We start from the raw sequence: 24,199 nt of genomic DNA, 5'->3' as shown, positions 1-24,199 counted from the left end.
TGTCGTTCTTTCACTGTTGCAATAAGCTACTGCCTCCGGTTGGTTCCATGGAGCTATTTATAATTTTGGGGGGAAAGACTTTCCGACACTTGTTATCATAGAATGTGCCAGTCGTTATACTAGGAGACTTCAACATCGACATGCGGGCATCTGATACTTCTCCTGACTTTCCCGAAGTAGTATACGAGAAGGGTATATCAACGTCAATTATTTTAACGACCCGTGTAACGTCGGGCAGCCAAACCCTAATTGACCTGTGTCTCACACGTTCCTTCGACGACGTTAAGACATCTCGTGTCTTTAAAAGTGGTATAAATTATCACCTGCCCTTATTCTGTTTTGTGCCAGTTAGGATTTCGCATTGGCATGAAGATTTCCGATCCTAAATAGATATATTTTTGTTGATGGTCTAGCCCTTTTCTGCAGTTTTATTTCCAGTGTTACATGGGATGACTATCCAGTATCCGAGAGCCCCAACGAAGTGGACAATTTTAATGGGTAGCATTCTTTGCCGAGTACCCCCACAGCCAGAACCGTGTAACGCCCTGCATTTAAACAAAAATGCAGATATCGGAGAAGTTCTACCTGTAATCGCTATAGTGCCGTAAAGAGAGATAATGGGTCTCACGAAGTTTTGAAAAACTAAAAATTAAGAATATAAAATAATTTCGAAAACTGGCGAACTGTGTAACGCCCTGCATTTCTACAATAATGCAGATTTCGCAAAAGTTCCAGCTGGGAATCGTTATATTAGCGTAAATGCAGACAATTGGTTGAACGAAATTTCTAAAAACTGAAAATAAGAATATAAAATAATTACGATATCTGGCGAACCGTCTAACGCCCTGCATTTCCACAATAATTAAGATTCCGGGAAAGTTCCAACTGTAATCGTTATGGTAACCTAACTGGGGATAATTGATCAAAGGAAATTTTGAAAAACTAAAAAAGAAAATAAAACATTTACGGGAAATGTCAAAACGTATAATGCAACGCATTTTCCTAATAATGCAGATACCGCCAAAGTTTCGTGTGCAATTGTTATATTAGCGTAAATGGAGATAATTGGTAGAACAAAATTTTGAGCAAGTAGAATAAGAAAAATATAAAATAATTACGAAAACCGCCGTACCGTGTAACGCCCTGCATATCCACAATAGGCACCGGTCACTGCTCAGAGGGCGCGACGAATAAGTGCACCCAGCGCCGCCCCGCGGAAGCTTGAGCTAACTTTGGGTCGGTCAGAGGCAGACGGCGGCCGCACGTTCATATATTCGGCACCTCTCGGTTTGTTTTTGCGATTCTGCAATTGTTTTTGAAAGGTGTCTAGACCTTGAAAACTGTTCTGGCAGATAGTTTCCCCGTGCCTCAAGTGCTTCTGCGTGATTTCCGGAATATTACGGGGCTGAACTATTACTGTCGGCCTCGCGTGCGCTAGAAGTTAGAGATTGTACGTTCCCGCGCACGTGTGCGCCGTGAAAGAAATTGACGGGACAGACATCGTTACGAAGTCCCAGCCCCAGCAAGGGAAGCTTATTTACAGCGCCAATTCAGGTCAGTAGCTAGCGTACACAACGGCGGTCTACGACAGAAGCGTGTTTGTGTTATTGTTTCCTCTGTTCGCGCAACCACACTACAGATACTTTCTTGGTTGCCCTTCTGCAGATCGGTTGGTGTTGTCACTAATTAACAACGCATTCCAAACGTTATTAGCTGTTGACAAAGTAAACGCAGTTCCACACAGTTTGAAATCTGCTGCGGAGCGGCGGATGTCTTTACGAAAATTCTGTTTAGTTTCTGCTTCTATCTTGTGAGTTATGTTCGAGTCGTCTTAGCGGCTTATTGTGATACAGTTTTTTCAGGCCGTTCGGATTTCTCAAAAAACGTATTTCCTCCTCTTCCCCATACTCTGCTTAAACAATAATAACCTCAACTTCAGAGTACGAAAATGGCATTAAAGAATTCTCGCCCTATCCTGTGCTTAAATAATAATAACCTCAACTTTCAGAGTACGCAAAACGCAATAAAGAAGTCAGCGCGAGTGAATGCAACCTTGCCTTTAATAGCTTTCCACGCCCTCGCTTGGAATGCGTGGCCGAACTATGTACACTTCGGGGAACTAAGTAGGGCAGTAAGCGAGATGCGTATTGACCGCCTTGACATTGCTTTTGGCATCACCCGCGATGTGCTGGGAATGCATATTCTTGTGCCGCCGTTTAGTACCGATTCGGTGATGTGAATGTCGCTAAAACAGGTTACTGCTGATAAACCAATAGTGGCGGAAGCCGTAATACCTTGTGTTATGCAAATAGTACGACGGTATGCGATTCATCGCAGCGGGTGATGTGTATGAGCACTGAAAGCAAACGTTTTTGTTTTACGGCCCTTCGTGTCTGCGCTGCGCATAAACGGTACTAATCGTACTCACAAGTTTGCTCCTTCCACCGACAAAAAATGTCGTGACTTTCTTACTTCCTTGACTTTCTTACTGCTAAAATCATTTCTTGCGACGCGTATTCCCCCACGGCTGCCCGAGCGAGAAACCTGTACAGAACGATGGCAGGCTGCCTTTCGCGATTGTGGCTGTCCTTCGCGCAGCAGTAGCGGCGCTGCCACTAATTCTTTCCTGCAGCCTTTTGATCCTTTCGGACCCTGCAACTTGCAATTATAACTATGTTTCTTAAAAAACTTCCGCTACACAACGCCGAACCGCACCCAGCGCGTGTGTTTTTACGTGCGCTGAACGCCCGGTCGCGACATCCACCGAACCAGAGTTGCTAAGCGGTGGCGAGAGGCGGCTCTGGAGTCGTGCGCAAACTGCAGTGTCCGGTGCCTATAACGCAGACTTCGGGAAAGTTGGAGATGTAATCCTTATAATTACGGAAATTGAGATAATTGGTGGGACAAAATTAAAAAAAAAACTAAAAAATAAGAAAATATTGAAAAATTATGGAAAATAGCAAAACGTATAGTATAACGCATGGCATTTTCACAATAATGCATATTGTGCGAACGTTTCCCCTTTAATTGTTATAATAGTGTAAATGGTGACAATTTGTCGAACAATTGTGAAAAGCTAAATATTAAGACAAATATAACTTGAAATAACTCCCGAAAATCGGGAACCGTGTAAAGCCTTGCATTTCCGCGATGATGCAGATTCGAGAAAGTTCTACTTGTAGTCTTTATAATACGGTAAATGGAGATAATTGGTCGAACTAAATTTGGAACATAATAAAAACAAAATATAAAAAATACGAAAAATCGCGAAACGTTCAACACTAATTCAAATTTTCCGCGAGTTAGACCTATAATCATTATATTAGCGTAAATTAGATGATTGGTACAAAGAAATTTTGGAACACAGAATACGAAAAATAAAAATATGGAAAATTGCTAACCGTGCGAAGCCCTGCATTTCCACGATAATGTAGATTTCCCGAAAGCCCCAAACGTTAGTCGTTATAACAGCGTAAATGGAGGTAATTGGTGAAACAAAATTTTGAAGAACTAAGAAATAAGAATATTAAGCAATTACGCAAAATGGCACTCCATATAACGCCCTTGATTTCAACAATAGGCATATTTCGCGAGTGTTCCACTTGGAATCGTTAAAATAGCGTAAATTAATGTAATGGTGGGACACGATTTCGAAAAACCAAAAACTTTGACTGTAAAAACTCACACTCAAGACAAGCGGCATAACAATGATACGCATTTGTAGATAATTCTCTGAATTTCTGCAGATTTTTTTTTCTAGTTATAGATCAGGACCGCATTCCCGAATAGATTAGTACATGTATAGGGGCCGTAGGTGTTGGAAACTATAGATTACGCGAGATTCAGAAAAAATCAATAACCGAAACAAATCATTCAATGGGACCACCAAGACGAAAGATATTGCTATACTTGAATTATAAAAAACAAGCAACAAGTTAAATTCTAAACTGAAAACAACCCCTTCAAACTACTACAAAAAGGAGTTTTCCGGTCTGTAAAATTCCCTACAAAAACATGGGCATCTATGAAATCAACTTACTCTCACAAGCGTCATATATACCCTCACGAACTAGCCTGTGATGGTACCATATCTTACGGGGGTTTCTTTGGCGACGAATGTATTGGCCACTTTCTAATATTGGGAGCACCGCAGACGATTCACTGCAGCTTTCATTTCACAAACTAAGAAAAAAAGATCGAACTCGGTCTTTCTGGTATCAAGAACGCCCCAAGACATTGAAACCGTTACCAAGATACCTAAATGCGCAGGCGCAAGCGGTTATAATGACATTTCTATCCGTCCTGTGAAGGCAGTGTCGGATATCTTAAGCACTGTTCTTGCCCATAGCTAGAATTTTATTCTCTGCCACGGCCTCTTCGCGGAGAAAATAAAAATTGGACGAGCGCACGCCAACCTTAAGGGAGGTGAATGAAGAATTCTCGGAAATTATTGCCCTGTATCGACTTCAAGAGTTTTTTCAAGGATTCCTGAACACATAAACAATTGAATCTGTGGTTTTGTTGTTAAAAAAAAGCAACATAGCAAAACCACAATATGGGTTCCAAAAAGGAAAATTTGTTGAAACTGCAATAAGCTGAAAACAAATTATTTAAAATTCTAAAAATAAACTATAAACGGTTCGAATATTACTAGATTTCAAGACGACTTGATTCGATGAAACGCACCAGACTTTTCGACCAGCTGGATCGGCACAGCATCTCCGGAATACGACTTCATTTATTAAAATGTTACTGTCATAATCGTTTTTCTGTTTCTCCGGTTCAAAAACGCTAAATCAAGCTAAAAAGGAGTACTGCGAGAAACCTTTGAAGGCGAGATAACTTGGCCGAGAGATTGGTCTGAACGCACATCTGCAAAATATAAGCGGCAAATACAGCCTAGAACACATTTAAAATTGATTTTAAATGTGTACGTTGGTGGTACGTTGTGATGAGTTCCGGGTTGCATTTCCCATTCACGATCACTGCCTTGTGATCGGTGAAGTGCAGAGACAGTGGTTCTTCGAGCGAGGCTATAGATTGCAGTTGGCACAGACTAGGTCTACGCACGTTCCCCTGATGGTCGTCGGTTGTTTCCGGAACGCGCTTTTATACGCAATGCACCGCAGCGCCCTCTCGTGTAACACTCTGTAGTCACTGTAGTTTTTACTGTAATTGCAACTGCTCTTTTTTCGCGGATTATGGTTGACAGATTATGGTTTTCGCTTGTTGTGCCCATTGATATTCGCGCTCTTTGCTACTGCAGTTTGCGGCGCTCTCCCCAGATGGCGCGCGGATGGTACTACAGTCTGCGCCGCCTCCGATAGATGGCTTACAATGCTGTGCGCACAGAACACTCCAGACAATGGCACGGGCATTGCGAGGTCCTAAAGTGCTTCGCACTTAAAGGAGCCATAAAGAGAAAACACAAGTTTGGTTCACTCAAAAGATTGCCTTGTTAGAATCATACTGACACCACCGTTCATGTAAACTTCGCCCAAATAAGCTACATTATTAGGAGAAAAGGGAATGGCCATGCGACCCACTAACCTCATGTCCGGCAACAGAAGCTATGATGTCATACCAGACAACTCTGCGATTGGTCAACGCCGCGTGCGTAAACAATGCCTAACGCGTCGCCCGCTTTTCAATGGAAGCGGTAGGGACGTTTAGTTCAGGCACCCATCCGCTATGTGGCGTGCGCCGGCGGACGTCCCGCCCTACGTCACTGCTCGCGAGTGGCGAACTCTGCACCCACTTCTACGACGTGTGTCTGTCAGCTTGCCTGTAGGGTTTCAAGAGCCGTTTCGCTCACATCTTAGCCGCGAAGGGGCGCTAGTTTGGGGGCGTTCTGGGGATCTCGTTCAACGTGTCGCTCACTTCACACCTGCTGCATTTTTTGAAAGAAGACTGACAGAGGTAGAAGTGAAATAGTGTAAGAACATAATGGTCGAGTAGACAAATAGCAAACAAAAACTATATTTTGGGATGGTGCAGCCATTATCTTACAGATATTTATTTCTCTGGAGGATTTATTGATGTATAAATTGCGCGCACATCTTTTGTTGAAGCGCTCACTTCTACCATTACTATCCAAAAAAATATCCCCTGATCGTAAATTTCAGGCGATTATAGAAAACAAAAGGATGAGCAGCTGAGGATCCAGCGACGCTGTCTGGTCGCTTCTACGGTACGGTTCTCAATTTTAGAACTGTGTACCGGTGCGGAGTGCGAACAGCGTGGACCGAACAAGGCCGAAATGTGGAGGGCATAGAGGGGGATGCCCCACTCCGAAACTTTTGCGGCACGTGATCCAAGTAGGTAAGCGCGCAAAGCCGGCATCAGCCTGTGGCAGCGTAAGTGTTTTTTCCGACCGCCGTGACAAAGGCGGTTTTATCAGCGACAGACCAAGACAGACAGGCATGGTGCGAGCAAGAAAGCGCAGGAACACCGCCTGGGGAAGGCACGTAGGAAGGCACGTAGGAAGGCACATGAAGGCACGTAGGAAGGCTACGGAGCGGGAAAGGGTAGGAGAGAGCCATAGAGTTTCTCAGAAAGTATACTAGAGAGGAAACTGCGCCTCGTAAGCCATGTCATCGTGGGGGTTCATGGGAAGGCCCCTCTTTTTGACTTTGGCTTGGCATGACAATTGGATTGTTAAGCGGTTTTTGGGATTTGCTTTCTTCACTATGCATTAACACGTTTACAAGCTACAAGGAAGCCGAAATCCTCCCTGTTCTGTGGTAGCCCTGTTCGGTGAAACAGCAGGCGGTGCGTGATCGCACCTGACGTTGCTCATGCCGCAGTGGAAGAACGCATGACTGAGCGGGTAATATGCCGCCGCGAAACTTGTAGCCGACGAAAAGAAGAACAAAACGTACTTCGACAAAGACGACTTGCTGTTCCACCTCGCAAACTGCGCGCGAGGTGAGTGCCTAATTTACGACGGGCACGAGGAGGCAACCGATCGCCTGTCAATCGCGGTACAGACTTGCAAAGCATGCTGTGACGTTGTGTTCGTTCGGAACGCATCTCTGGATTGTTTTGAAGTTCAATAAAATGTATGCATCAAATTAGGGCATTCTGCTCAGGGCGTTCTGTGCGATTGCACGAAAGTAGTTCCGCGGGACTTCAACGCATTCTTTATGGAACACACAAAGGTAAGATAATATTCATATCGTGTTATGGACGTGTTGTATTCAATACTAACGGGAAAGAATTTGGTTGCACATATTTGAATAGTTGTAAAATCACCAAGCACTACAGCACTCTGCTGGCAGATCAGCCGGCAGGTCGCATCGTCTAACATTCGACACATGGCGGCGTATGCATTAGCGTGTCGCTACGGAAAACTGAAGAGACGCTCTAAAAAACCTTCTCTCGCGGTTTATACGTAGCGGGACGCGAAAATCTAGCGTTTAGCGTACGCAGAGGTAACAAACGCTGTACTAAAACTTCCTAATGGCGGTTTGATTTATCAGCGCCGTATGATGGAGTGACAAGGCAAACACAACGAGAGTTGCCGCAAGCGCAGTAAGCATTGGCTGCGACGGCCGTCATCTGCTAGGCTCTTCTGGGAGCTGGACCCAGGCCCCAGTCGTTTCCTTCGCTTATCACACTGCTTTGCATACTCGCCGTCTTTGTTCGCGAGAGGGCCCGTTGCGCCAATGCTTTATAAATGGCTAAAAACCGCACATTTCGAGATGTGCTCGTGGAATGCTTAGGGTGCTGCTATTAGTCACACTTGCCCTCTTCGCGTTGTTAGCGGATGTTCGGCAGACAGTCTGATAGGCGAAAGAAAGAATCCGAGGCAGCGTTCTGCTCTTCGAACAGCCTAGCAGACGACAGCCGCCGTGGCCAGTGCTTAGTGCGCATGCGGCAATTCTCGACGAATTTGCGGTGTCGCTCCGCTATACGGCGCGGATCCACAGATCGGTAGACGGTCCAGTGATACTGACGAAAAAAAAAATGGCGGGTGTACACCTCTGCACACCAGATACACCCTGTACACCCGATACATCTCCAGTGCGCTCGAGGTGTATCGGGTGGTCACTACTTCCTTAACACAGGCTGCTTGAAACAAGGGAGTAGCTAGAACTTGGGCCTTCTGGAATAGCACCCCTGACTTGAAACGTCATGCCTTATTTGGCATGAGCAAGGCTTGGGCGAGGCGGCTTCGCTCGCGACCACTCGCACATCCTTCAGTGAGTTTGTTCGGTGCTGGGACCAACAGCGGTCACATCAAGACTTGCTTCCGTGGAGGTTTTGGATGTTTCTGGGCTCCAGAACCCCACGAATTTCTCGCCAACTGCATGGCGGTTCGGCACTTTTTTGGCCTCCGGAGCCGTACCAGGGATCGCGCGGCGATACCCTCCTCGTGCGCGCGGGGCATTTCAATTATAAACCCAGTTTTTATTGCGTCTTAAAAATGCTTCATCGTCTGCTGTAAATACGTGTAAATAGACTTTTCTTTATCATCTAACTCGTGCGTCAGCGTCATAGGATACTTTCATCCCTTCGCGACCACCCCAGCCACCTCTACAACGAACCAAACTTTACTCTTGGCTTACACGGGCGTAGCCAAGGGGGTGCTTCGGCGTCGGGACACTCCGACATTTTGTGAGTGGCGCATCTCATCCTCTTCGAACCTTTCTTCCCGCCCACGACTTTTACCCACTTCATCTATAACATCATCACCAGCCTATCTACGCCCACTGCAGGGCAAAGGCCGCTCCCATTATTCTCCAATTACCTCGGTCCTGTGCCAACTGTAACCAATTTATCCCCGCAAACTTCTTTATCTCATCTGCCCATCTAACTTTCTGCCGCCCCCTGCAACGCTTGCCTTTTCAAGGGATCCACTCTGTTACCCTTAATCTGTTACCGTTCATCTATCAATGTAGACGAAAAACTAAAGTACGATATGGAAACAGAAACAAGATATTGTGTAGACAGAAAACATCTCTTTTAAGGTTTTTTTACCTGCGAGGTATAACACCACCAGTAACATAATACTGGCTACTCCATTCTCCGCTTGTGTCGGCGGTATAGAAAAGTACGGTAGCTCTTATTAGTTTAGCTAAACGCGATCCGTATATAGTAGTCAATAGCATGATAACGCTCGTTGGAATTGTCCGTACGTGAGGAACGGCCGGTATCACGGCCAGGACTTCTCAAACACGAGAAATGTAAACGCATCGAGACGTGCGTAGTAGCGGTCCCGCTTGGCATGGTGTCATTTGCAATTGCTACCGCTTGCGGAAGTGGAGGAGGAAACTTAAAGAAAGAAACGTTTTTCAGATGCGACGCTGAGAAGAGCATCTCTTGCCGGCGGCCCTGTCCTTCTTGCGTCGTTGTCGTCCGCGTCCGCACAGCTGCGTCTCTCCTCCGCTCGCCTCCTCTGCTCTCTCCGATAGCGCCGATAGCGAACACTCTCTCCCAACAACTGCGCGCGGCACTGCGCGCGGCGCAAGCGCGCTGTGCGCATATCCAGCGCCCTCTCTCTCCGTGGTCTCCTCTCCTTCGGGCGCGCTGCACTCCGCTACGCGCCTGAGTGCGCTGCACTCGGCAGCGCGCTGCGCTGCCGGAGTGCCGCGCTCCGGCCGGTCTCTCATTCGACGGTCGCCCGCGCTACGCTTGCTTTCTCTCTCTCTCTCTTCCTCTCTCGCATTACCCGACGATTGCTCACGCAATTCGAGTAATCGACCCAACGGAAACGCACAATGGAACCCCTTTCAGCGTCGCATCACACCAGGGTTCCCGCGACGGGAGGTGGGTGTAATTTTTTGCATTTGGTGAAAGACACACGTGTGACACGCTCTAAAACGCTGCCGTTTTGGGGGCCAATGTAAGGTTGGCAATAAACCGGCACTGGGAACAGACTCTTTAATGAAGTTCAAAGCCTTTCTGGAAAGGGTAAACAAATATTGCAGGAAACACCTCGCAGTAAGAACGTAAAAGGTGCCGACTACCTCCTTCAAAATGTTTCATGGCGGCTTCGTACTAACTTCACCAGTCCAGACAAGCCAAAAAGGTAAACGAAAACGTATTCGCGGTGGAATAACGCTTAGAAAAAGTGGATGATGCGTCACTTCATAGTTGCGCGGCGGAAAAGGAATGTCTCTTCCTTGGTTTGACAAATGCCGCTTATACAATTACCGTGAAACAATATATCCTTGTTTTGTTTTGTGCCGCGATGGGGTGTTTTCGGGGATGTTTTGCGAAGAACTGTCAAAAAGGACGTGGACATCAGCCCTTATACAATTCGGTTCTTGTCTTTTGGAGATGCTACGGGAGTGTCCTATGATATGTGATGGGATTGTATAGCTTGTGGAAGTGCAGCATGACTGACAGGCATGCGGTGGCCCTTCGCCCAATGAAGACGATTACGACGCAGTATTTCGCCTTTAGCTGCATAGCCACCCGGCACGTTGAGCTTACACTGTCCAACTTGAAGAGGCGGAATTGTGTTCGGTGGCTTGGTTTGTAGAGCATACCCATTGTTTCACGATACGACCACTATAAACCGTAACAATAAGTAGCCAGGTACAATTCCTGTGAAAAAACATGGCGAGTACGCACAGCGGTCCTGAGCCAAAACCCTTTGTCATGGGCAGTATCCTGGCGCCATCACGGAGGAATGACGGTAAATAAGGTGTTTCAGCCACGGCCGGACTGGAGGAGTGGGAAACGCGTACTTTGTGCGCTCGGCGCTCCTCCAGTCCGGCCGTGTTTCAGCTTTCTTGCAGCCCTTCTTGGCGTTCGCTTCCGTACCTGCTTTGGATACGTCATCACATACGTCACGAAACATGGATTCAACGCGGAATCAAAATGGTTGCCTTATCTTTGTAATTTTTGAGTAGACATAACATTGGTTGCTGCCCGACCAGCGCAAAAGTCTTTTTGCGGCGAAATTGTGCCGTGGTCAAAACAGCGCCAACAGGCTGTCACATGGACAGGCAGTGTTTGCGCGTCCCGAAGGTGGACGGGATGAAGGGCAGGTGTATAAAAATGGTTAGTATACGAGTGTAGCCCGGCCGTTAATCAAAAATTTGCCGAATTTCGCAACAAGAAATAAAAATGGCGATTTTAGGCGGAAAGTGGGACAGAACGCTGAAAACGAACCTGTATTTTTCAAGGCCGGCGAGAGCTGTGCGCAGACCAACTGTCACCACTATTAGCGAAGTTGTTCACACCGGAAATTGTTACAACGACACAGACAAAAAGTACGCATTTATTTTTTTCTTGCACACATTCTTTCCAACGAAAAGAAAAACAGGCAGAAAACACAAAAAACGGAACTTTTGGTTTTTGAGGAATTAGTTTTTACCCTTGTGCATCTAACCACACAAGTTTTTTCTTCCGGAACTTATTATTTTCGGACGCTTCTTAATCGCTATCTATAACTCTAGCCTCGATTAGATTTCTTCACTTAAGAGTGCCAAACTGCGGTTTTCATGTTTCAAAAAGATTCACTCTTGAGTTGTCGGCTTCGGTCTCTGAAGGCCGTCTTCATGGTTCCTAGTCAGCCGGGGGATCTTCCAGTGACAGCCTGCAAAGAAAAAAAAAAAACATGCAGCTGGTAGAATACCCATGAAGCAGCACTTGGACTAGCTACCTGTAGGAAACCGGCGGACCACAGGCTCCATGCGACCCGCTGGGCAGTACTATGCCCCTCCTACCAGATTGTCTTCAGAAGCCCTAGATATACCCCTGTCAGTTTTTATACCAGGCCGACATGCCAGTTTTTACTTTAAATGGGGTTAGGCGGCAGGCAAGAACACAGAATAGGTCGCTTCCTGTTGACATTGAACCCCATCTTCACACTAAGCCAGATTATTGACAATTTTTGTGTAATACTGCTTTCAATTTGCTGAATTTCTTTTCTCTGCCTGCATAGCCTACCCCCCCCCCCCCCTGATTTTCCTTTCGGCCCTCCTTACTGTCGGCTCCATGAAACTTGGCACTCCCCCTGAAAAGGGTACCGACCGCTGCCCGAAAGTACGGAGAAAGTTCCAGTAAGATGCAGTGGTTGGCGCTGCAGCTTCCGTAATGCTTTTTATGCGGTATTGTGTGGAAAGCCTCACATGGCCAGCAACAAAAATTCCGGCGTCGAAAGTCCGCATCTGGAACGTCTCCTACAGAACCATCACGCGGCGTTTCCCTAGTGTGAGCTGAAACACGGTAGTAGCGAGATGTCTTCCACACCAGGGCACCGAAGTTTGAGCGGAAGTACCAAGCCCAGCGAGCCCACCCTAGCACCGCTGAGCCACGGACGTGACAATTCCCCAGTCCTGTGTCCGCACCTCGTAACCTGCCAACACCAGTCGGCCTGGTGCGACCGGTACCGACGCTTACGACGTTCCCTTGCCCAGTTTCCCGACGCGTCTTCAAGAGCTTGGAATGCTCCTTCGTTGCGTCGGTGGGTGCAGTGTTGTACGGAACGGCGTTCCAAGGAACGGCGTTCCTGGAACAAGTTCCTTTATGGAAAAACGGAGTAACGCCACCGTTTCATTAAGGGTCGGTGGAACTGTGACGGTAGCTTGTTAGGTTTAAGAAGGAACGGCAGGAACGGCGTTCCTTCTGCAAACATTACGTCGCTAGGATTGGCTGTTTTAGATGCAAAGGCTCGAGGAGAAAAAGCCACAAGTCGCCACTGTGCTTCTCTTTCTATAAGCTCGCTAAATTGTCCACTTTTTAGCTTAACGTGGTTCTTCGAAGGTCAAGGTCAGAAGAATAATCACGCAGCGGCCAGTAGCTTGTGTTTACTTGCATGTCGATTTAGCTTACGGCGTGGCGTTCGACGGGTGAATATTGCTGCTGCGAGAATGCTTTTCACCTTTCATCGTCTGTCGATCTGGGGAGGCGAGGATGCGCGCCTAGCCGGTAGAATTGTTTCCTGTGGGGGGGGGGGGGGGGGAGGTTGTCTATGTCCAAGCGGCGCTGCAGGTTAATCGTGAAACCCCTGTATTTTTACATTGTCAGGGGGCAATTACCACAGAGTACGCGCGAGGCGCGGGTGCGTTGTTTTCGGGGAGTTGCGCCCGCTGTGAGGTCATTGGAAGAATCACCGACAATTCAATAGAGCCATGGGCGCCCCGCCGTACCTCGGGATGTTGTACTGCTCCAAATTAAAGATTACGCGTAGTTCGTCATGGCGCGGTCTTTCGCCCATCTGTCGCGGTCTGTCGCCGAGTGCCAGGTCCGCACGCGTCGTGTTGACAAAGGACAGGAATTTCGTCATTGTTTGGCATAATTTCGTCGCACGCCATATAAACAATACCCCATATAGCCCGCCCGAGGGTCGACAACCAGCGTTCAGAGTTACTTTACTTGGTTGGTTTCAACATCTGTTATACGTGTGCTCTGATGAATACCTGGGAGTACGAGGGAGAGTGCGGATTACGTGATTGCGTGGAAATCTTTGGGTTTTGTTGACCTGGACAATCAGCGGCCCAGTGTGTGTTTGTAGGTTTTCGAGGCGTGGTTTTGTGCAATAAAACCGAAGTGTTCGGCGTTCTTGGATAGTCAGAACGAGAGCTAGAAAAGTCAGTTTAGGGAACCTTGAGTCCGGTGATTTGACCGAACCAGAGTGAACTACGAGCCCTTCGTAAATTAGATCTGTTTACCTGAGATAATTCAAGCATTTCTGTGTCTTTATGTGAAATTAGTATATCAGGGGCGCAGTTAGACATGTCTGGAGTTTGTCCAGTGCTCCCTGAAAAAATTTGTCGGGGAGCGTTTCTTTGGATTCTTTTTATCTCCAGATAATGTGCTGCTGCCGGTCTTCATATTCCTGTAATATATCTAGTTCGCAGTGAGTCTTAATGTTTTCATTTTATTTCGCCCCAGGATTATCCGACACCATATTTTAATTTTTAGAAATAAATGTAACGTTATTGTAACGACCCGTTCCTATGTTCGAAGTGGAACTGGAACGCGTTCCTTTCGCAATAAAGGAACTTGTAACGGGAACTCGTTTCGAAATTGGGAAGGAATGAGGAACGAGCTTTCGTTCCTGTTTTAGAGGAACGTGTACAACACTGGGCGGGTGTCACTCTTCAGGGGGTGTTGTTTACCGAATTCCCCACCGTCATGCGTGCTGGCAATAACTTCCCTGTTTATTTTTATGTCATTTGGTCATCACCGCACATGTCTAATTATTGTATCCTTGATGGGCGATCGCCTCAGACGACACAGAAATGTACCAAGAAGCAAAAGAAGTGGACAGTGGCGAATAGCACCAGGTGTACTCACCAATAAAGATCTAGAAGCAGTGCATAGAACGGACACTATGCTCGTGCCCCATTGGGCGCTTGCGATACATTGCATATCTTTGTAAATACATTATAAGTAACCATACCTCCTGTCCCCTTTGTACTGCCGCCACGTACGAATATAAAAGAAAAGTTATAAAAGATTTTTCGTCAGAAGTCTTAAAAAGCATCCTGCAACCTCAACTGGAAAGGATGATGCTAATGTTGTTCCGGTGATTCTTTTCGTTTCCCACGAGACCTAGCAACGCGAAACAGACAATATGATTCAAACTTCTTCAGTAAACCGCGTTGCGGCGATAATTTTAGCGCGGATTTGACACCATGACTTGCTTCGGCGGCGAGCGAGCAACCGAAAATGGCGGCGCCAGCGTATACGTGTCTCTACTCTGTACGGCGGATGCGTGAATGAAGGTACTCTAGGCTGCAGAGCGGTCGGTTCCTGTGATGTCATTTGGGGCCACGAAAACGCACGATTGAGCGGGAGAATCAAAATTTTAACCGAAATTGCTTAATTTCTCAGTGAATAAAGCACCGTTTGTATCCGGACAAGCGCTGTGGGCACTATAAAACACGAAATCTTTCGAATAACACCAACTTGCATTTTCTCTTCATGGCTCCTTAAAAAAAAAAAGAAATGAACAAGTGTATGCCAACAATGGTAGAGGTTTCAGAAGTGTCAAAGGCAGTGGGGCTCAAGATCATCGCTAATGACATCGAGGTTTTCCAGGCTTTAGCACACCATTTGCTCTGTTCTCATTTTTCTTCCACTCAGTTTTGATGTGTATACCAACTTTCAGCCTTTTGTCCACCTGCTTGAGGGTCTAGCTTCCATCAACACCAGAAGATCAGAAAATAAACTCAAAAAATCACTCCACAAAGTGAACACCTTCTTCCAAAATGCTTATGCCGAGGCCCATACTCTATGAAAGAGAAGATGTGTCATCTCTTGTGCTACTGCACGCAGCATGCAGCCCAACACGAAACAGCGAAAAGAACTCTTGTGCGATTGCTACGAAAAAACTTTACAGAACTGAATCACTTTAGTGAACTTTGGCAGTCACGCTGACACAGTGCTAGGGACAAAGGCTCTAGATTGGTCGAGGTCCTATCCTCAGATCTGTTTTCCTACTACTGCCATTTTTTCAAATGTTCCTGATTTATTTCATTCTCCCTCTTATTTATTTTTCTACGTACTCTTTCCACGTTTTTTTTCATTTACTGTGTTCACCCCATCTCACGCAGCAAGCAATGCCATTTGTGGGGCTGTCTTCAGTATTCATTAAAGCTTTCTCTCTATCTCGAATCATTTATTTAGCATCACTATCATCATCTGGGAGGCTCCCGTGCAGTTACAGCTTTCAGCCCCATTTCATGCAGCAATGGCCTCGGTCTGCCTTGCGTGGTTCTTCCACTACACCCTGTTGCACTAAGCTCATGTGCTTGCGCTTCGTGTATAAAGTAACCGACAGGCGTCCTGAGCTTGAGAATGCCTTGATTGGGCTGTGTGTCTAGCTGCCATTCCAAGCAGCAGAAGCACAAATGAAAGGGTGTAGCACTTTTGTCTTCTGACTGGTGCCAAGCGTAGGGAGAAATGGAAAAGGGCACTAGAACGGTAGGAAGCTGACTGTTTTAGCTGATATGTTGATATTTTGACTAATTCAGTACGTCCAAGCCACTTATAACGGACTCAATTTCTGCGATGCATACATTATATGAGGGCTTGATATCTTCAATGGTAAGAATGACCTTATTGCAGACAAAGGTACATCTCGTAAACTAATTTAAACTTGAGGCTGCTGCTTAATGACATTGAAAATAGTGCTTTTTACACACGACTTCGTGTGAAGGTGCTCTAGTATACTTCCTTCAACGTAAGAGAAGTTCCACAAAAAACATTAGAGCAACCTACATACCTGACCCAGTAGCAAATGTTTGCAGCTTAGATGAATCACCTATGTTAAATGTGTCTGCCTTGTTATGTGAGGACACAATACACACCACACAGCGTGGATTACAAGTAGACGTCTCTGTACAGGCAGCGAGGTGAGTGACTACGAAGGAAAGTTTGACATCCACCTCACTGCACCTGTACGGCTACAAAGGATAGCCGTACAGCTCTCTCAGAAACTTCGCAGTTGAAGAAAAATTAGTCCTGGTCCAGAATGTGGTGTGTACCTATAGTGGTGTGTGAATATAGTGTGTGACTCACGGGAACAGGCGGCGAACCGTAGCTATCAAACAGGTAGGGAATTTGTTACTTTGTAGAGGAAATATACGGGATATTAATGCAAATGATTTCGTTGCTGGGGGTTATTGAAAAACCCTACCAGGTTTTTTGCACACGCCCACTCGTTTGAAAATGACTTGTGTGTTGCACATGCATGTTATGTACAAAGCAGCGCATTGGGCAAGTCATTGAGCTTCTGTTGAACATGGTGTTCACGTTTCTTAAGGGAGACAGACAGTCAGAACATACCAGTTCTTCCTGCCCTCTTGTGACCAACGAAAGTTGTGAAACAGGCTTAACTAGAAGCTAATAAACCAACGAGATAAAACAAGGACATTTTGAGCTACAAAAATTTAGCATATCTGTATCTTTTTTAATTGAGTATATGGTATTGTTAGTAGGTGTCAAAGTTTTTGCACGCCACAAAAACAGAGGAAGTGCAGCGCTCAACGTGGTTTAATCTGATTGTCCACTTTTCTAAGCCATTGTATTGGTGTTGAGTGCATACAATTTTTACTGAGTACAAGAACATAGTGTATGTGATGATGCTCAAATATCAATTTATAGCGTGGAAATTTGGGCTTGTTGGTTCATAACTTACAAATATGTAGCGCAGAAGACGAGAGACACAGCGCCGTGTGTATCTACTTGTCTGTATCAATTTATACTTAAGGAACCCAGAAGAAGAAAATTATGAATGGTGCAAAATGAATGGGTTCAACATGCATGGGACTACTTGATCATTATGAGTTGTGTGCCCATTGATGAGATGTCAATAAAGCGTGCTGCAGTTTAGCATCATCTAGTGCTGATCTTTTTTTTTTTTTTCAAGTCTGCATTAACTTAACTTATTGTTGTATGTAGTCTTGTTCACTTAACGTTGTGTGTTTCAAGTCTGTAATACTTAGTACGTTTGGTAGCTTTCAACAAACACGTTTTGTTGTGCTTTTACTTGCCTAACTTTGGCTGAAAGAGGCTTCATTTCAAAACAGCAGGCAGCGTTAAAGGTGGAAATTACGGAAATGAATTTGACCTTTGTATCTCATTGAGACATCACTGTTCTTAACAAAACGCAGCCATCTTTGCTAATAACTAAGCTTAATTCATGTATCTATAGATTTCTGCGGCCTGTTTGTTTTTGTACATAGCTGTCTTGTTTTCAAATAAAATTTAATCTGTGAGTGTCATTTTGTGTATGGTAAACACGTTGTGTTCTGCCGAGAGCCTTCTGCAATTAGTGCGAGACCAATTTTTCTTCAGCACCTCGAGCTGCCCTTGTCACTCATTTTTTAAATTTTTATTGAAGTGCATACTGCAAACCAGAGGCCCAAGAAGGAGGGGCATAAAGGTGTCAAGATCAGAGATACCAAGAGTTCAGGATACTACATGTGGCAGCAATGAGAAGGTTAAAATAAACTTGGTAAATATTCAAATGAATCAAGACATATGTTCAGATGTATTTTTTCAGTCTATAATACATGTGGAAAAAAAATAAACTTTAAACCGGTGTGTACAACGGGTGAAAGAATGGCAATGGTAATGAAGAATAATATTTTGGAGTATGCCGTGGTCTTGTATCGAGGCCAAGTTTGTAGGATAACAACAGCAAAAATTTAAGGCATTAAGACCCTTTTTCCCCTAGTGCTTGAATCACACCAGTTTGCATGAGCTCAGAAACAACCCGTGCGACCATATTGTGCGACTATAGCTATAAATCTGAACAGTAAAGAAATGTAAGATGTAAAAACTTTCTCTTTGACTAATATTTGAATCTCATCAGCTTACGTGATCTCACAAACAGAATTTGTGCAATTATATTTAGAATAAATAAAGTCAACAGCCTTTCTTAGAGTCTTTTCAAGCAATTCGATATTATTTCCTCTGTAGGGGTTTCAGACCATGCAGGCATACTGAAGTTTCCATCAAGTTAAAGTAGGGTACAAAAGTCGTCTAACTTTTGTTGGAGCATTGGTGAGTTTATACTTTATAAAACAGACTTCACGACAAGATGAGGAAACATTGTTTTTATATGGGACTTCAACTCAATTTGCTAGTTTATGCAATAGCTAAATAAGTACATTTCTGAGCTTCGGGCGACAGTGTTCCTGAAAAAGGGTAAACAAATGTGAGTGTATTCTTTTTGTCGACGATATGAAGGGAGATTGGATCATCCGGTTTTAATCCCGTAGCCCATTCATGACTCCAGGACGGGATATTATCAAAAATGGTGAAATTGCGTGTATATAGCCAAATCTGGATCGGCTAATTTACAGTGGAACCAATTCATTACAGAAAGTTTAAAGAAAAGACCAAGGGCGTTACCATGGGGACCATTAAAAGTAAGAGAAGGGTGTCAGCTCTATTCGCTCCAATCCAAAAAACAAGCAGCAACCCAGGCTACAAAAAGAGCGGGGAGGGTAGGAGGCAGTTTGGGAATTAATTTTTTGAAATTAATTTGGCCATACGGCAGGAACCACCAGTAAAGTGCAGGCGGTGGGTCCGACCTGCATCTGTGAGTGATTAAAAAAAATGCCATTCTATTGTATGAATCCTTCATGCGTTCAGGTATATGGCCACCATATGCAGGCGTGTACGGGCACCTTTTTTTATAAACACTGGGCCAGGTTCGAAGCCTGTGCTAATTTGCAAACAAAATATGTATTGTCGGAATCAGCATAATTAATTGTAAACAACTGTACTGGAAACATGCAGAAATTGTTAAATGCGCCTAGTTGGGTTTTCTCTGAATGTTATTTACTAATTAAAACTATTGACCTGGTTGGGAGCCTTCGTACAGTCGTCCAGAAAAGGAAATCTCGTTGTAGAACACAAAGATCAAAGCCGGCATCGCCATTAAAAAAAAAGAAAACACCGCGGCGTCGGTCGGTGTTTTTACCTGTTACTAAATAGGATCGCTGGCTGCCCGTTTTGAGGAAGTTGTGCATGTGGTTATGGGAATTTTCGGCAAAATATTCGGTAGTAGGGGAGAATGCCTGTACAGGTGAGGAGAGAGGCAGGGATTTTAGATGAGACAAGGGAAGTCGCCAGGTGAAAACCGATTTCAGCAGACAATTCAAGAAGTCGAGATAAATTTTTTTTTGTCCAAGCGTATGCCACTGCTGTGTGTTCAAGTATTTAAGTAGTAATTTCCTGGAAGGCTTTGTGTAGTCAAGGGTTTGCAGAGGTGTTGAAAGCAACACGTTTGCTTCTCTGTAGAAGTATCTCCGAATTACTTAATTAGGCAATGACCAATTGTTATACCTGAAACTCTCAAGTTTAAAGTGTATCTAAGGGCCCGTTCACAGTTGCGACGAAAGCAAGCGAAAGTGGTCCCGACCATTCGTCAAGAACTATCGACGCGTGAGAAAGCGACGGAATTCCCGTCGCTTTCGTCGCACTGTGAACGGGCTTTAATGTTGAGCGCTTTAAAGCTCAGATAGAGCGAGAGCCTTCATCAAGGCGGAGTTCTGACCAAGTGCTACAGTCGGCGCCGAGAAGAGGGACAGCGACGAAAGCGACAGAATTCACGTCGCTTTCGTCGCAGGGTGAATGGGCCTTTAGAATGATAAGCTCGGTTATTTTTGTTAGGCACTGGGTCGTATACAGCCTGACCTACGCTACGCCATGCGGCGTAGATACGCGATAAATGCGATACAGCAGTCAAAAGGAATGCGAGTTGTGCCAGGAAAGCCATCGCGCGCGGGCGGAATTCGCTGGCAATACGCTACTAAATACGAGTTAGTACCGCTTTTTTTCTTCCTATACTAGATTTGCGAGGACCACGAGCTATCCGAAACAAAATATTTGTCAAACACTTTCCAGAATGAGGAGTGATGATAAGTTTCCAACCCGAAGACGCCCTATGTGATTACCAACGAAAAATGCTGGGCAGCCATTAAAAACAACCCCCCCTCCCTTTTTTTTTACATAGCTGCTTAGCAGGCAATATTTCACCGTTCGTAATTTACATAAGTGTGCACTGTTACAGTAGTAAAACTAATCAATGTAACGTTTAGAATATACTTGTTCGTTATTTTCACAACTTCGCAAAGAGCAGTAGAGTTCGGCGGTTCTCGGTGCCGCACAGCCATGATGACTATACATACAAACACTGAAGTGTACGAACTGTCTTGAGAGGCTGTGTATGTACGTTATTTGTATACGTGTTTGCGCCTTGCTTTGTTTGTGTGGTTTGTGTTTGTATGCGGGATGTGTGCTGTCTGAAATTGCGATATTCAACCCTGGTTATGTATGCAATAAACACACTCTTGCCGTTTTTTTTTTTCTGAAAGCGCCATTTTTAAAACAATTTTAACTAAACTTTCTCTCGCTAGATGGCGATGGCTACCACCCAATTCAATTTTAACTTGACTTTTTTTGGCCAGATGGCGGTGGCTACCACGCAATTCAAGCAACTGGAAAACAAATTTATCCAGCGCTTTTGAAAGCAGTGCAGTCGTTATTAGTCCAGCAGTACTATTGCTACAAGCATAGAGATAATATACTGACTCTAGAGGGAAAGCGTGCCGCTGAGCCAAAGCTTTGGACCGTACGACACACAGTGGCAGACATTATACAACGATTTGAAGGTTTCCAGCTGAGCTTTTGATTACTAAAAACGGCGAAAGCGATGGGTTGTAATCTGGCAACGTGTTACTGTGGCGTTTCCGCGTCCGGCTAGCGAAGCATGCCGGGAATAATTGTAACATGGCGGACCGCTGGCCAAGGGGATTTTGTGTCGGCGGCGTCGACAGCATTGCGTAGTTTCATCTCCTGTGGGTAGGTAACCAACGTGTTTTCGGTTTAGCGTGTAAGTTTTATGTACTGAGACTATTTGAGCAAGATGTGGCAACGCTCACTTGCGCGCAAGCTCGAATGCGACTGATCGCATTCGCGAGGACGCCAAGGAATCAGCTGATCCGTCCTGGGGCGCACAGAAAAATGAATCTCCGTCATGATCTCCGTGCATTTTTGCGCTGTGCCGCTTTATTTGCCATTATTTGACACTGCGAGTCGCTCAATGCTTTTCAAACGAAGTGAAGTGAACTGTGGCTTTAGCTGAATGTAAAACCTTTATTGACACAAAAAAAAAACAAAAAAAACAAACAAACGTTATCGCATGGGCCAACGCTGATATTGCCGGTGAGTCGCGGCCCTTTGAAGCACAGGAACGAAACAGCGCGGTCGATCGCAGGCCAACAGAGTGGCAGAATGCATGTCAAGGGAGTATGCGGGAGTATGCGAAATAGGCAGCGGCGTGTCCCGTTTTTTTTTTTCTGTCTTTATTCGTCAAGTTCTAGCTGCTTTCCACCACTTAAAAGGAAAAGTTTTCGGGACTGAATGGGCAGTAATTTGCCGCACGGAGCGCGCGAGGAGAGAACATTGACTTGTTGACTTATTGTAAATGATTAAAAAAGAAACCGCATTTCGTTACCTATTTTTTTGTTCTACCTTCACGAACGTTTGCGCGAAAGTTCGAAGCACGGAGAGCTGTAAGAAGTTCCATGAATAAAACAGGTGGAACCGCTCGATTATAAAAGCTCCTTTTATTTCTCTTCCAACGGGAACGATCGCTGGCTGCCACTCCGTAGCCTGTAGTGAACTTGCGGTAGTCAAGGTCACATCGGAATCGCTGTTCCGGCATCAGTTCAGGGGCAATAAATAGACAGGGTGTTTAACGTGAAGAAACGAATGACAGCCTCGCAAGCGCCCGGGGAGGCACTTGCTCAGCGCGTGCATCCGAGTTGTACCAGTTGTGCAGGTTTTGCACGCACGCAGATCTAAGCTGGAGACTGCACACACACACTGCGCAAGTCAGGCGCAACAGCCTGACCACTTCTTAGCACACTTAGAGAAAATCGAAACCAAAACTGAACTACGCACTTGCTCTTTCTTCGCTAATTAGAGCTTAATTACACTAAAAGTTTTTATAGAGCTATTTTTAATTACTGAGGCAATTATTTGTAACTATTTTGCTTCAGTTCTTTGTTATAGTTAAATAATTACGGAACAACTTTTTAGAAGGCCTAATATAATTGATCTGGCAACCATGGGAATTGTATCATGTCAGCGCCCACGATTAGTACGGTCTCGGAGCTCGCTTTACCCCCCCCTGGCTACCGGCAGAAGCCACTGGAGTATTTTTTTTTTCATCCGTGCTGCCGCGGCTTGTTTCGTGCGTGTGGGTTAGGTTGGCTGTTTTGGAGAATTTAGGAGAGATCGCTTTGCTGGCTGGCTGGCAGGCTCGCTGATGGCGACTCTTGTGCGTAGCAAATGTGGTGCAGTCATGCCCAACGTTAACCATGCCGCCGAGTGGACTCGCGCGAGTGAAGTCCTGTGCAGTGTGGACGAGTGTCCGCTTAAATCCTTCCTTCTGTGCGATAACTGCAATTCATCGTCGCTTACGGCAAGTCACACCTTCTTTTAATAAAGCTCGCATGCGTGAAAAACGATCGCTGGTTTGAAAACCTTCAATATTCCCCAAGCATGCAAACGGGGTCGGTCAAGCGCGACTCAAGTCGAGAGCAATCGCGCGGTACGCCATAGACACTCGCGCTCAAACTCCCTCTCGGGATGCTGTTGCGGTGCTGATGAATCGACGTTTTAAATGCGATCCGAAGACGCGATATAGGCGTTTGACGTGTTGAACATGTAGAACGATGAAATGCTTCGCTGCTCACAATGCTCCGCTGGCCCCGCTCGCGTCCCGTCTGTCGACCGCCATATTTGTTTTGAGGGAGAGAGTTCGGTCGCTGACGGTGGCGGTTTTCCTCCCCCGCACAGGTAGCAAAGTCTCTCCCCTCGCTGTGGGAGGAAATTTCAACCCCAAAGGGCACAACATATGATACATTGCTTTTCCTCCCTCAAGGGAGGAAACGCTACTCCCTTTTTTCTTAGAGTGTAGCGCAAGATTTGACTGCAGCGCCGCTATTTCTCGCGACCGCCGTTTGGCGCACCCTCCTCCGCTGGCGGAGATGCGGAGCTCCGAAACTGTGTTTATTCTAGTTACGTTGAGCAGAACGACCTAAACGGGGCATTGTGCGCAGCCCCGACAGCGGGCCCGGCGAATCAGGCGACGCGCTTCGAAGGGTGTGTCGCCGGGGGTGTGTCTCCGGTCAAAACGCCAACTTCCGCATCCTCAGCGAAACCGCTGGACAAAAGTTATAAAGCTCTGCTTTAAAAAGAAATGAAGAGAAGTCTATCTTACTCATATGTCGCCCACCACAGGAAACAATAAATAGGCAAAAGATAAAAATAACGACACAAACACTCGTGAAAATGGATCGGCGGTGGAACGGTATGCATTCGCACAGAAACGAATTTCACATTTAATCATTCATTCGTTATAAGCGCGAAATTTAAGAAAATTGAAAAAAAGAGAAGAAATTACATTACAACAAAACAAAATAAATTTTGAGAATTACGGAGAATTACAGTACTCGCTATAGCGAATCTCGGGTGCAGGGCGAAGTGCAGTCTTCTCGGTCACGCCGCCTAGCTGCTGCATTTCAGGAAGTGATCACGTGACCGGCAAACAAATGGCGGTGCGCCCTCGTCTGTTGCAGGTTGTTGTTAATTGTATTTCAACCCCCTGAAAATATCACGTGGTTCGGATGAGCCACGCAACGAGGAGCGTATCTCACTCGGTCCCCTCACACATTCACTAAGAATCGCTGCAGACGAGCGTCTCGTGCGG

General features: G+C 45.6%; 1 protein-coding gene across 1 annotated transcript in view; it reads right to left on the bottom strand.

Moving 5' to 3' along the window:
- Nucleotides 1-11,342: 11,342 nt before the first annotated feature.
- Nucleotides 11,343-24,199, bottom strand: part of LOC144172818 (uncharacterized) — a 35,629-nt gene continuing 22,772 nt past the window's right edge. The window contains exon 3 of the mRNA XM_077701446.1: nt 11,343-11,551. Coding sequence (XP_077557572.1) covers nt 11,521-11,551 — 31 coding nt within the window. The 3' untranslated portion in view covers nt 11,343-11,520. The remainder of the gene's footprint in view (nt 11,552-24,199) is intronic.

Source organism: Haemaphysalis longicornis, unplaced genomic scaffold, assembly GCF_048455015.1.
Source record: "Haemaphysalis longicornis isolate Haplotype H1 unplaced genomic scaffold, Haemaphysalis longicornis Haplotype H1 scaffold_26, whole genome shotgun sequence".
In the NCBI taxonomy this organism is placed as follows: Eukaryota; Metazoa; Arthropoda; class Arachnida; order Ixodida; family Ixodidae; genus Haemaphysalis; species Haemaphysalis longicornis.
Note: the sequence above shows the minus strand (reverse complement) of the source record. Positions and strands in the feature narration are given on the sequence as shown.